Raw genomic sequence first — 13,207 nt, forward strand, 5'->3', positions numbered from 1 at the left:
GTTAATCAAGTATATAACTGCCCCTTCTAATTTTCTTCTATAATTAATGATTTTTCACCATCTGCTGATCACAAATCAGGATTGTGTGCAGGTGATTAACAGAAATGTAGGACAAACTACCCCCACATAAACTAAAAGGTGTCAAATGAAAGGAAAATAGGGTCACAATATCTTTTATTTGCAATAACATTTTGTTCTTGAAACCTTTGTTTACAGTTGTCACTCTGTGAAGGTATTCAGAGGACAACTGAAGAGCGTTTCTTTGCCTTGAGACACTGGTGCATATCTTCTGCAGTTTGTTTTGCTCAGCAGGACATTTCTTCTTTGTAAGAATGTACAAGCTCTCTGATAGCTTTATTTTGTTGGCCATCTTCACTTGTGTTGACATTGAAGACTTTAAATGAGCTAGCTCTTTATTACAAAAATGACTTGTGTTGGGCATCAGACAGTAATATTTGCTTTGATTCTGGCCAAGCTCAGGTTGGAAGACAGAGCAGCTTTGAAAGGTATAAGTGCAGATTGGATTATCTGTGGATTATACCTTTGTAAGATCTGTATCAGCTGCTTTACAGCCACAGTTAAGCCTCAGTTTCCTGGGGGTTTATCAGGGTATGCAAGCGCTTGTTCCAAAACGGAGACAGTATGGAGAGATATTACCTTTACCCTACCCTGAGTATTAGACAACCTATTCTCTCATGCTAGAGTACTAGCATACGCTAGTGCACTCACTTACTGGATATTTGAACACTTTGGTATAAGTTACTCACTAGTAACTTATATAAAAAAAGTTACTACTACTACTACTACTAATAATAATACATTTTATTTATAAAATGTCTTTCAAGATACTTAACAATAGAATAAAACACGTAATAGAACAAAGACAAAATAAAGAACAATAAAAACAAAAGCACAAGATAAAATAAGAAACAGACAAACTAAGTCCACAAACAAACTAGTCCACAAGGATGGGCGTAATTAACAGTTCATATTCCAGATCCTTGTCTAACTGTACTTTAATATACAGAGAGTGGTTTTATTATACAGCCTGCCTTCATTTGTATAACTGGGTTGTGAAAAAGAAGAAGAAGAAAAAACCCAGCATAACACAACACTGTTGAACAGAACAGCAAACTGTAAACTGTCCAACATTTTGACTCGAGTCTTCCGTAAAATACAGGTTTTACCACAATACAAATCCACTTTGTAATTTTACAGCATCTTTTTAAAAAATTTCCCCGGATGTCAGCGTTTCCAAACTAAATGCAGCAGGCGGCGACACAGCACCCTTCTAATAGTACGATCTCAATTAAAAGCAACAGAAGAAGAAAACGACCAATGAGAACTTTCCTGTTCAGGTCACATGACCTGGAAACATGGCCGCTTCAGAAAGCTGAGAAAGCTATCGAGCAATAACAATTACTTTGAACAGCACAAGTACTTATCTATAGGAAGACGGCGGTTTACTTTACGGTAAAATAGCTTTTTATATTTGTATTCACGTGGTAGCTTTGTGTGGCTCAGCTGTCCTGGTTATAGTCCAGTTATACACGCAGAATACACATGTGCAGAAATAAAGCTGGATCCACAGAATACGGAGTCTTCCGTCAGATACTGTCAGTGTCTGACAAAACGGCTGAAGCAATTTTACATTTTTGTGTTTCTAAAGGAAATCTGGGAGCCTCGTGGGTATGAAGTAGCTTTACCGCGTTTGCTGAAGTTCCTCTTTGCTGCTGGAGACCATGAAGCTGCGTGTCCAGCTGCAATGCAAGAACCTGCATGAATACCTGAAGGAGCTGAGTCCGGAGATTTTGGACAGACTCTACAACCACCCAGCGACATGCCTGGCTGTGTACAGGTGCGTGCCTGTGACTGGTTCTTTTTTGTTATATAGAAAGTGTTGAGTGAATCTTCTTCCCTGTTTTTTTATGTGTTTTGATATTTTACAGGGAACTCCCCTCTCTAGCAAAGAATTATGTGATGCGCATGCTGTTCCTGGATCAGCCTCTCCCCCAGGCAGCTGTGGCATTGTGGGTAAAGAAAGACAGTCAGAAGTAAGTTGCCTCTGTTGTTCTGTTTGTCCGCTGTGTTGTCAGTCAAGTACAAAACTACTCTGCTGATTCTCATGAAAATAGAAGAGTTAGAGCATGGGCAAAATAACAACCTGCTAAACTTTGGTGCACATCACTGGTGGCTGATGCACGACAAACTCCAAAGTTTTGTTTTTTTCATTAAAATCACAGTAAATTTCTAAATAGCTCTGTAACACACTGGTCCTGTCAGCTGATGACCCCAGCCTGGTAGGTCTGAGCAGGAGAGCCCCTGTTTTTATGCCTCAAATATCAGCCTTGTGTCAGTGCCCTTGTTTTCTGCTTTTAAACTTTTTTCCTCATTGTTTAAAACTCATTTGAAACATTTGTCAGAGACTAAAATGAGAGCAGGAATTGTTGCCAAAGAGTCAGCAGCCTGTTTGGTTTGTGAAGCAATTAACAGCTTAGCAGAAGATATTAAAAACAAGATAATGGTAACTGCCATGAATTTATTAGAAGTTTGTTACACTTTTATGTTCCTCGTGTGTGGCTTAGAGGTGTTTCCTAAATGGTTGAATGTAGATTTAAATTTATTCTCTTCATTGTGCTCTTTGTCCCCTTTGTATGTTTGGTTCTGGAGCGGCAGGTGACCAGCATAACAAATGGTGCAGATCATTTAACTGCATGACTCGCTGTTCAACCCTGTGTCTGCCTCATGAAGTGATTGATAACTGTCAGGTGTGCTCTGTCCTTGGATGGCGGAGCATCCCTGTGTCTCTGAAACAGGAAATAAGTTTTCTTCAGTGTTTGCAGTTTGTCTTTGACATCTTCAGGGGACTGCACATTTCAACGTGATAACCAGTTCTGTTCATTGTTTTTTGTCTTTGCCTTCCTCCTGCAGGGACCACGATGAATGTGTCTCAGTGTTGGCTGGTCTCCGCCTCTGGCACAGTCAGCAGCTGCAGGGTGGTCTGCAGGGATACATTTTAAATCCGGTGTTTAAAGACAACCTGAGGACAGCTTTGCTCGGGGGGTACGTCTGCCACTGTGAAAATACCGATTAGTCATGGGGCTGCAGCATCTCTCTCTCTTTTAGGAACTGTTCTTTGAAAAGTGAAAACATGGTTACTATTGGCAACTGTCAAGCCTTTGAGTCGCCGAGCAGCTGAATAGGGGAATAATGTTGACGCGCCCGTTGTTCAAAACGTAAGTCAAAGTTCCAGATTAAAAACTTCTTTAGTTGTTATCAAATCCTTAAAATCCAGAAAAACACTGATCAAAAACATTCTAAGCTTGAGCGGTCAGCAAAAGTCGACTTCCCCCATCGCCCACTCATTCACAAAAATTCCCTCGGGACGTGAACAGATGATATAGCAATCACTATTACTGTTACCGACACCACGTGACCCAAAGCTACGCCTATCCACAACAGTTACTGGGCCCAAAACTAAGTCAGTGAAGTCACCTGTTACCTGCTCGGTTTCACTTTCTTTCATTCCTGCAGGACCAGTATTAACCAAGAGAGCCAAATCATTGTTGTTTCAACACACAGGGGGCGAGCTTGGGCTGATGAGGGCAGCACGCTGGGCCCTGACCGCCATGCACGAGACATTGAGAGTCTTGACCGCTATGCTATGGAGCGCTGGGAGATCATCCTGCAGTTTATGGTGGGTTCTCCCAGCGCTGTCAGCCAGGACCTGGCACAGCTTTTGGTTCAAGCAGGCCTCATGAAAAGGTATGCAGTAGTCTTTATGTCACATTCACATTTTACATGTAATGTATATGAAAGTAAGAAGATTCAAGATTGTTTATTTGCCACATGCATAGTCGTACAAGTACAAAACACAGTGAAATGTGACTGTGCAAACATTATAAACAATAAGTACATTTAAATTAAAAATCAGGAACTTTTTAATGAAAAATCTGCAAATGTACTTTGTGCCATATGAGCACTGCGGAGCAATGCAAGCAGAGTGGCCAGAGTAATGTAACAGTAAAAACTCTAAAACACTTTTAAATCTGCATTTACAGCTCATGTGATATAAATGAAATTCAGCATTATAATGTGCTCCAGTCAAAAACATCTGCATTCTTGCCAGTGATGGTTGTTACTGTGAGATGTTGTTGGTTTTCTCTATAAAGAAGTGCTCATGTTTTTATTTGTAGCCCTGGGGCGTTTGCTTTGGCTGCAGTCAATGAAACAGTCAGTGTTGAAAAACGAATGAAACGTGGCTTGAATCCTCTGGCTGTTGTCTGATGGTGATTGGACTATTTAATGCGGGGAAAAGAATTGGTACTCATATCCTTTAGAACAGGGGTGTCAAACTCAAATACACAGTGGGCCAAAATTCAAAACTGGAACAAAGTCGCGGGCTAACGCTAATATTTATTGAAAAAAAAAGTCTTCCTCCAGATATAAGAATGAATCTTTTCTTATGGACTCAAACATGTTTTGCTGAAAAACTGAATATGGAACAAGCAAAGCTTTATACTAAACAATATATATATATTAACTGTATAATACCAGTAGGCCAGCTCTGATAGTCATTTGGTGTGGCTTTGCGGGCCAAATGTAATTAGGCTGCGGGCCAGAGTTTGACACCTATGCTTTAGAAACTCCAAGGGATGGGGGAACGTAATAAAAAAGAGACATGAAGGCAAAATTGATAAATTAGGTTTTTATTAATTTTTGTTTCATACTAATTAAACTGAAAGAGACAACAAGCCACTGTCACCTTCAAAAGAAAGGAAACACTCAAAGTTGGTCACTAAACAGAAGGCCAGTCACACACTCGTCTTCACAGACCAGTCGTAAGCAGTCACCACACACAGCTCACTAGCTGAAAACCAGAAAGGCTCTCTGGCAGCTCTCCTTTCTCTGGCCTCAAGTACTCTAGCTCAATTGCTGGGTAGAGTCAGGCGGCACCTAAAGCTAGACACACCCATGCAGTGTAAATTCAATTAGTCTGTATTCAGTGACTTTGCCTGTACATGACGTATGAGTTTTCCAGCTGCCGAGCCTGATGGATTCTACGATTAGTAACCACTGACGCTGTAGATTGTTACTGTAACCGTACAAGACAAGGAAGCCCAGGTCAGACTTTTCCAGAAAACATCAAAGAAAGGCTTCAGGCTGGGGGGGGATGATGTGTGCAGCCTGTGTGAGCTCAGGTCAAATGTAAATAACGTGTTGGGTGCGCCTGAGTAAGAGGAAATCCAAAGTGGACAGCTGTAACATTGTATGAAAGAAGTAACAGTAAAGAGTAGACTATGCTAAAATAAATTTTCTTTCATCTCCATGGCGTTAACAGAAACTCGCCATGGGGGAGGGTTTGTTGGCGAGTAATGTCGGCGCTGTATCTCATGTTGTCCTGATTTATTCTCCGACTGTCAGTGAAGCAGGAGAGGCGCCCTACATCACCTCAGCTGGCTTCCAGTTCCTCCTTCTGGACACAGCCTCTCAGCTATGGTACTTCACCTTGCAGTACCTCAAAACTGCTCAGGTATGCCTCTCTACTACTTCAACCTGATCAGGTTTAAACTGATTTGACGAGCAGGTCGTTGAGCCTCTAGAGTCTGTAGCCTGTCATTACTCTGACTAGCACGTGTTCAGGCAGACGGGGCTCTAGTCCTCGATGCGAGCTGCTGCAGACGCTGGCTGGACTGAAAACCCTACTTTGGGTCACAGAAATCTTTTCTAAGGATATCTGCTCTATATAGTGCACATACTGGCCTGAAGGGCTGAGCTCTGTGTGGGAATGGAAATCTATTTGTGAGACAAAGTGAAACTTGGCAGTTGTGAATAACAATGAAAACTGGGCAGCATCTTTACATCAGCGTGTAAATTCATTTTGTTCCCACTCTCAATCAGCCATCATTTCCCTGTGAAGTAAGAAAAACATCTTTAGCTGAACCAATCAGGCTCTTCGTGTCACCAGACCCATTTAATCATAATTAATCATTAATCATCCTGTCGCACTCCACGTTGATTAAAGTGAATAATGAATCCTGATGGCAGCACGGTGGCACGGTGGTTAGCACTGTTGCCGCACAGCAAGAAGGTCCTGAGTTCAATTCCAACATCAGGCCGGGGTCTTTCTGTGTGGAGTTTGCATGTTCTCCCCGTGTTTGCGTGGGTTCCCTCCGGGTACTCCGGCTTCCTCCCACCGTCCAAAGACATGCAGCTTGTGGGGATAGGTTAATTGGTTAACCCAAATTGCCACTAGGTGTGAATGTGCGAGTGAATGTGAGTGTGAATGGTTGTCTGTCCCTGTGTGTTGGCCCTGCGACAGACTGGCGACCTGTCCAGGGTGTACCCCGCCTCTCGCCCTATGACAGGTGGGATAGGCTCCAGCGCCCCCCGCGACCCTGAAAAGGATAAGTGGAAGCGGATGGATGAATCCTGATGTAACATAATTAAAAGTGTAATTATGGATAGAAATACATTTGTAAAGCTTGTTGAAAGACTGTCCTTGAGGTGTTTATTCACCAATGATTTTAGTTGTCAGTTGCCTAGCAACTAAAGCTCGACCTGAGGACATACTCGACCCGTGTCGATGAACAGTTAAGCAAACACTCAGAGAGCTGCAGAGTGTGCAGAGCTGTACTTGTTTCCTGTTATGTCCAACAAGAAACACCACTCTGCTGGTAAGTTTGCCGTAAAAGACAATAATTTATGGTTACATTAGACTAATATTAATGACTACAAATTGTCATTAATAAAAATTTTTTTTATTTAACCTTTATTTAAACAGGAAGATCCCACTGAGATTAAAAACCTTTTTTTAAGGGTGACCTGGACCAGACAGGCGTACAGAAATACAAATTATGTAAATTATAGAAAAACGCTATGAGCCACCTCTTAATTGTGGATCAATGTTGAATGCATCATTAATATAGATTTAAAAAGAGGACATCAAATCTGTGCCCATAGTTCAAGATCCCCCTCTTCTTTCAGCTGCTCCCTTTAGTGCTCTCCACAGTGGTTCATCCTCGTCTGTCACACCAGCCCTCTGCATGTCCTACATGCACGAACCTCCTCTCAGGCTTCCCCTTTTCTTGCCTGGCAGCTCCATCTTCATCATCCTTTGTCCACCATATCCACCCTCCATCCTCTCCTACTATGAGCTGTTCCTTATTTCTCATCCTGTCCATCCTGCTTACTCCCAAAGAAAACATCTTCTGCTTTCCATTTTTTGTCAGTGCTGCATCACACGTGTCTCGGTGTCCTCTGTGTTGAATTAAAATGTTAGAGCTGAAGCCCCAGCCTGAAACGGACCAAAAGTGTTGATCTCACAAAAAGAAACTGTCCATTCAGGATCGAGGAGGTTGTAGAAATGACTCCGTATCAGCGAATCTTTATCTCACTGCTGTTGTAAGACCTCAGCCCTGCTGTGTAAAGTGCCATGTGGTGCATGCAATGATCCAAGATGGAGTTTATTTGTTTTCCTTTGCTTGTTATTAAATGCTTAAATGTGTAATTGAACCGATCTACTCATATCTCATACTTTGTGTCTTGTAGTCCAGAGGGATGGACCTGGTGGAGATCTTGTCATTCTTATTCCAGCTCAGTTTCTCTAGTCTGGGCAGAGTGAGTGCACAGCAGTTAGCATCTGTTTGACTTATTTATTCATTTTTAATTGATTATTTTTACTGGGGTGTGTGCAAAAAGCAATATAACTTTGCTGTAATACGGTGGTCTCAGGTCTTCCTTTAACGTGCTGCCTGTGTGCCCTAGGATTACTCGGTGGAGGGTATGAGCGAGTCATTACTGACTTTTCTGCAGCACCTGCGAGAGTTTGGACTGGTGTTCCAAAGAAAGGTGAGCTACTTGAGAATCTTACTTTGTGTGCAAAAAAACAACCCAACTAGCTGTTTGAATGGGTCTAGCTTTAATGGTTGTGGCTTGATTTTACTTAACCAGTTGTTGTTCTCCTTCGGATTGGTTTTCTTTCTTGTGTAAATAAGAAAGTGTAGAATCATTCCTACTGTTTGACAAATTTGGGCAGTTAGAGGGAAAAGGTTAAGTACAGCTTACAATAAACACTTCAAACTGAAACCTGTGTGTCCTGGACTAGAGTACAACACTGACAGAGCCATTGCACGTGAGACCTGGTTTGCTAGCTGCTACTGCAGTGCAAGTTAGTGCAGTTACGTAGCAGGGTTGGACTGGTTTGATTACGCTGTCACCACAAAGAGCTGTGGAAGGCAAAATGACCTAAATGCTTAAAAATGGTTGAAATCTGTATAGAGTTAGTTACCAGAACACTATCAGTAGTTAGAAGTCTGGTTTTGGTTGTTGTTTTTTAATGCTTCCATCTTCTGCTATTTAGAGGAAGTCCAGGAGATATTATCCCACCAGGCTGGCAATCACTCTGGCTGCAGGAGTCGCCAGCAGCTCCTCCTCCTCTAACCTGGCTTCCAGTCCTGGTACTGGAGATGCAGGTTTCATTGTGGTGGAAACCAATTATCGTATCTATGCCTACACAAGTATGTGTGAACACCTCAAGACTTTTCACATCTAGTCACTATGTAACCATTGATTAAGAGGGTGTCAGGATGGCTGAAGCTCCATTGTAAACCGCATAGAATTTGACCCTGACTTCCTTTAACTGTTTTACAGTAGCATCTCTAATTGTTCGTGTAATTTTCCCCTTTGTTTCATTTGAAAGGATGCACAGCTATCATACAGAACCTGTCCAGACTTGTGTTTGTGTGACTCTCACAGATTCAGAACTTCAGATTGCTCTGGTGGCTCTCTTCAGTGAAATGCTCTACCGCTTCCCCAATGTAGTTGTGGCTCAGCTGACAAGGGAGTCTGTGCAACAGGCTATCGCCAACGGGATCACTGCACAGCAGGTACTGCTGCACTGGGCTCACTTACACACTAAAAATTCAGTTCTCATCTTTCCCATCCTCCAATCCCCTGTACTGATGGAGCCGCAGCAAAAACACAAACTGTGAACATTAGACAGATTGGAACAAACACAGAAAGTAATTATGATAGAACATTAGACTTGCACTCCCGTATGCATTGCCACCACAGAGCTGTAACCTTCGTCACATGGCCTGATGTTACAGTAGAAAGTGAACACTCAGTAAATGTATGAAAGAATTAGCTCACATAAACCTTTGATTTCCTCTTTGGAAACTTTTAGTAATACTTTTCAGCAACAACTTCAGGATCAAATGTTTTCCCTACTTGATTTTGTGTTAACGCACACCTGAATCCAGAGCAGCGAATTGTCGAACAGTATATTCATTTTTGTTAAATGAGTAATGGCACATAGTTTTGTGATTCATCTAATTGAAGCCCTATTAAGGAACATTTTATTTTTAGAACGTCCTGATGTGTAAAACCTTAAGAGGGTGCACTTGTTTTGACATTGATGCGTCGGGCACGAAGCGGCGCACACCCCGGACAGGCCACAGAGAAAACTTACATTTACAATCACGGGCAATTTATTTAAATCCAAAATGCCACAGCAAACCGGGCCGGTGCAAGTATACCCACCCGCTGTGGATAAGTCCAGACTGGGACAGAGTCTAGTCCCTCTGAAGGCGACTGGCTCCAGAGCTCCAGAGCTGAGTTTTTACATTTTGTGTTCTCTTCTGTTCAGATTATCCATTTTCTGAGGACCAGAGCTCACCCTGTCATGCTCACTCGGGTACAGCATTGATTCTTTTTGCAGTTCAGTCTAGTAAAATGAATAATGAACAGGTTAATCGCTCTGCAAAGTATCCTCATCCTCTGTTGTGCTTTTAGACCCCGGTGCTGCCTCCAACTATAACAGACCAGATCAGACTGTGGGAGCTGGAGAGAGATCGCCTGCAGTTCACAGAGGGTGAGCATGTTTATCAAGTGTGTGTGTTCAAAACAACACTTAACACTACTTGTTTATTTCTTGTCTTCATAAATTTGTTGTAATGTACATATCCACTGTGCTAATTACAGGCGTGCATCAGTAATCGTGCCATGCTAACAAGTAGTCTGCTGCTCTCACATATTGTTTTCAGTTTCACATTAAAACCTGTGGTAAAGGTGAAAAATACCCGCCCTCCCTGTTAGATGTGAAACATCTCCCTGCAAACTGTCGCTCACTCAATGTTTCCTCCTTTTTGGACTGCTCTTTGTAAATGAGATTGCTTGTGTAGGACAATCCCAACAGTCAGGCTATTTTAATCCACTGTTCTTTCTTCTTCTTCTTTCTGATGATGCCCAGTTCACACTTCAGCAGGTCATCTTGATGATGCCTAGTTGCCTAAATGCATTGTGTCGCTGCCATGTGATTCAGTGATTAGTCATATGCCTTAACAAGTAACAGGTGTATCTAATGAAGTGGCAATAAACAGCAGACTGTGTACATGTACTTTTATCAGTGAGTGGTTCCTTGGCGCTCTATGTAATGTCTGTGAACCATCATTTGATTCTTCCTGGTGACGCTGGACTGACTGCTGACAGAGACCTTTCAAAATAGCTGAGCTGTAACTCTCATTGCATGAACTCTACACTATGATAGAGAGGAAGAGAACTGATTGTGTGTCTGTCTGTCTGTCTGTCTGTCTCCTTCAGGTGTGCTCTATAACCAGTTCCTCTCCCAGGCTGACTTTGAGGTTCTGCGAGACAGAGCTCAGGTTGGTTTGTTTTTATATTAATACCAGAATCATAACAGATTAATATACTGTGTAATGTTTTTAAGGATCCTTAGTCAGTTAGGATATGCTGCTTTGATTTTGAGGTCTCCAGCATTGCTTGTACCTGCTGCTCCAAGACGCTCATAATGTCTTCATAATGGAACGTCCTGGTGTACAACAAAACGTAACAAGTTGTAATAGTACAAATTTTATTAAACATAACTCCTGTATTGGTGTTACAGCACAAGAGCCAGTGACGTTGTGCCATATTTTCACTGTATGTATTCATATAATTCCATGCGATCGACGTGTTGTAGTTACAGCAGATGGACATCTTTTTAATGACTTTTCTGTTCATCAAATGCCAAGACTGTCTTTGTAGCCTGCTGGTGTCTAACAAAGGTGTTCTGGTGCAGGGCCTGGGCTGTCTGGTGTGGCAGGATGTGGCCCACAGAGTGATGGTGGTGACACCACAGGGACACAGCGAGGTCAAGAGGTTCTGGAAACGTCAGCGATCTCACACGTAAACGGAGGAGGAGAAATGTGGCTTTTCTTGCTTTCCACTACCATCACCGTTGTTAGTACGATAGGAAAGTGAAGATGACTTTGTATTTTTTTACAACATGCTAACATCTGAGTATTAAACTGAACAGTTTCTGCTCATGCTTTCCTTTTTGAGTAGCTGTGTGCATCCTATACTCAGAATCAGGTTTTGATTACTGAGTTCTCGAAGACACCCTTTGGACTCTAAGTACTACAAAGTACTGTGGAACAGCCACTGTAAATAATCGTATAACTGGTGGAGTTACAGTGAAAAAGCTGACAGCAATAATGGAACCAAACTCAGAAGATTAATTTGTAAGAAGCCAACTTTATTAATTGATCTGTTTGGTGTTGTGACCTGAAAACTAAGTGCATGGCTCAAAGACACCCTGTACACACTGGATAAGGATTGTGGCTTTTTATATTTTTGAGTTCAGAATAAAAGTTGTTGAATTATATTTTCACAATAATGTTTTGAATTAACTTCACATAATACCTGCTTGAAACAACAGACACTTATCTTTATGTTGGTATTGCCACTAGAGCAGCTTTTTTTCGTGGCTGTGGAAGTTTAACTGGGACAGTATGGTGTCTTGTAAGTAATTGCTGTTTGAAGTACTCATCCATATTCAGTAAAATATAGTAGATGACCTTAGTGGTAGCTCCCAGTTTGAAGTAGCAGATAGGATTAACTAGAATTTTGCTAGACCAGGCCATGGACCAGTTGGAAGGTTGATGGATCCCTCCAGCCTGCTTCCCTGAGGAGGATCGCAACTCCTGAGTTTCCTTCAGTGTGTTCACCATAGTGCCAGTTAGTGAGTGTGATTGAATGAAAATGTTAGAGGAGCCTAGGCATAGATAAAAACACTGTGTAGATATGTGTGTGTATGAGTAAATGAAATTGATGAGAAGTTAAAATGCACTCCTCATGAGCAAGAATATCATGGTAACGTTTGTCTTTTAATAGTTTCTTTTGCAGTGTGGGAATGACTGTACAGCATACATCTTCAGTGACTCAAAAACAAGAATGAGGTGCACAAGTTTGAATTTTCTCTCATCCACACAGTCAAAAGTATACACACAGGCACCTCTGGATATTGGACAACCCTTCTTGGCAGAATTGGTTGAGTTCTTTAAATCAGTTGGTTTTCTCTCTCCTTTTAAACTTAGCCCACAAATTTTCTATGGGGTCAAAGTCTGGGGTTTTGGGAAGGCTTTGTTCTTGATTGGTAGCCTCAGTCCATGTTGATGCAAAACTGACTTCACTATAGAAAGTGATGCTGGTGTTCAGCAGTTTCCAGTTCATGGCAGGATTGAGCCTTAGTGGTTCCTGAGTTGCTCTTGAGCATCCAAACTATTTTCTTCTCATCTGAAGATGACAATTTAGGTCTTCTTCCTGATTTTGGCAAAGTGGTGACATACCAGAATAAGCTGTACTTGTGTACAGCAAATTTCAAATCAAAAGCAAATTTCCATGTTCTGAGGTAAAGGTGATATTTGACAAAGAGGGCTGTGATTGCCCCAATCTGATCTAAAGGTTTAAGTTTGTTCAGGGAGAATCTGATGATTACGTGGCATATATAAGGGCCCATGAACTGTTTTCTTTCATGTATAATCTGATATTACATTAGATTGGTATTTTTTTCTTTATTTTTCGCCCTTTCCAGACACGCTTTGTCTTATTGGACCCCTGTATGTTTGAGCTACAATGGAAACCTAAAAAGATCTATAAAAGGATGTACAGTTAAATGACATCTGATTTAACTCCACATGAACACGTGAGTAATAAACATGTGTTATAAATATAATGCAGCCCACCATCTGCAGTATTCACTGCAGGTTCTGAACCCGCAAAAGATTGTTAGCCAAGTTACATTTAACCCAGTATTATATCTATGTATATTAAATATCATGATACAAATGTAATTTTTAAAAAATTACTGCGATTGTGAAAAGAATTAAACCAGCAGAAGGAAGAGCGGGCTGTAGTGGGGTGCCAT

General features: G+C 41.6%; 1 protein-coding gene across 1 annotated transcript; it reads left to right on the forward strand.

Moving 5' to 3' along the window:
* The first annotated feature begins 1,351 nt into the window (after positions 1-1,351).
* On the forward strand, positions 1,352-11,665 carry gtf2h4 (general transcription factor IIH, polypeptide 4). The gene is made up of 14 exons (XM_085446021.1): positions 1,352-1,473; positions 1,670-1,858; positions 1,950-2,054; positions 2,932-3,063; positions 3,583-3,765; positions 5,425-5,533; positions 7,552-7,620; positions 7,768-7,851; positions 8,363-8,519; positions 8,758-8,888; positions 9,650-9,697; positions 9,796-9,874; positions 10,603-10,664; positions 11,081-11,665. Exons 2-14 carry the CDS (start codon positions 1,743-1,745, stop codon positions 11,189-11,191), a joined length of 1,386 nt encoding a protein of 461 aa, XP_085302147.1. The 5' UTR covers positions 1,352-1,473; positions 1,670-1,742; the 3' UTR covers positions 11,192-11,665.
* The last annotated feature ends 1,542 nt before the right edge of the window (positions 11,666-13,207 follow it).

Source organism: Copadichromis virginalis, linkage group LG22, assembly GCF_057382275.1.
Source record: "Copadichromis virginalis isolate Kocher_CV1m ecotype Utaka linkage group LG22, C_Virginalis_male_GT1.1, whole genome shotgun sequence".
NCBI lineage: Eukaryota > Metazoa > Chordata > Actinopteri > Cichliformes > Cichlidae > Copadichromis > Copadichromis virginalis.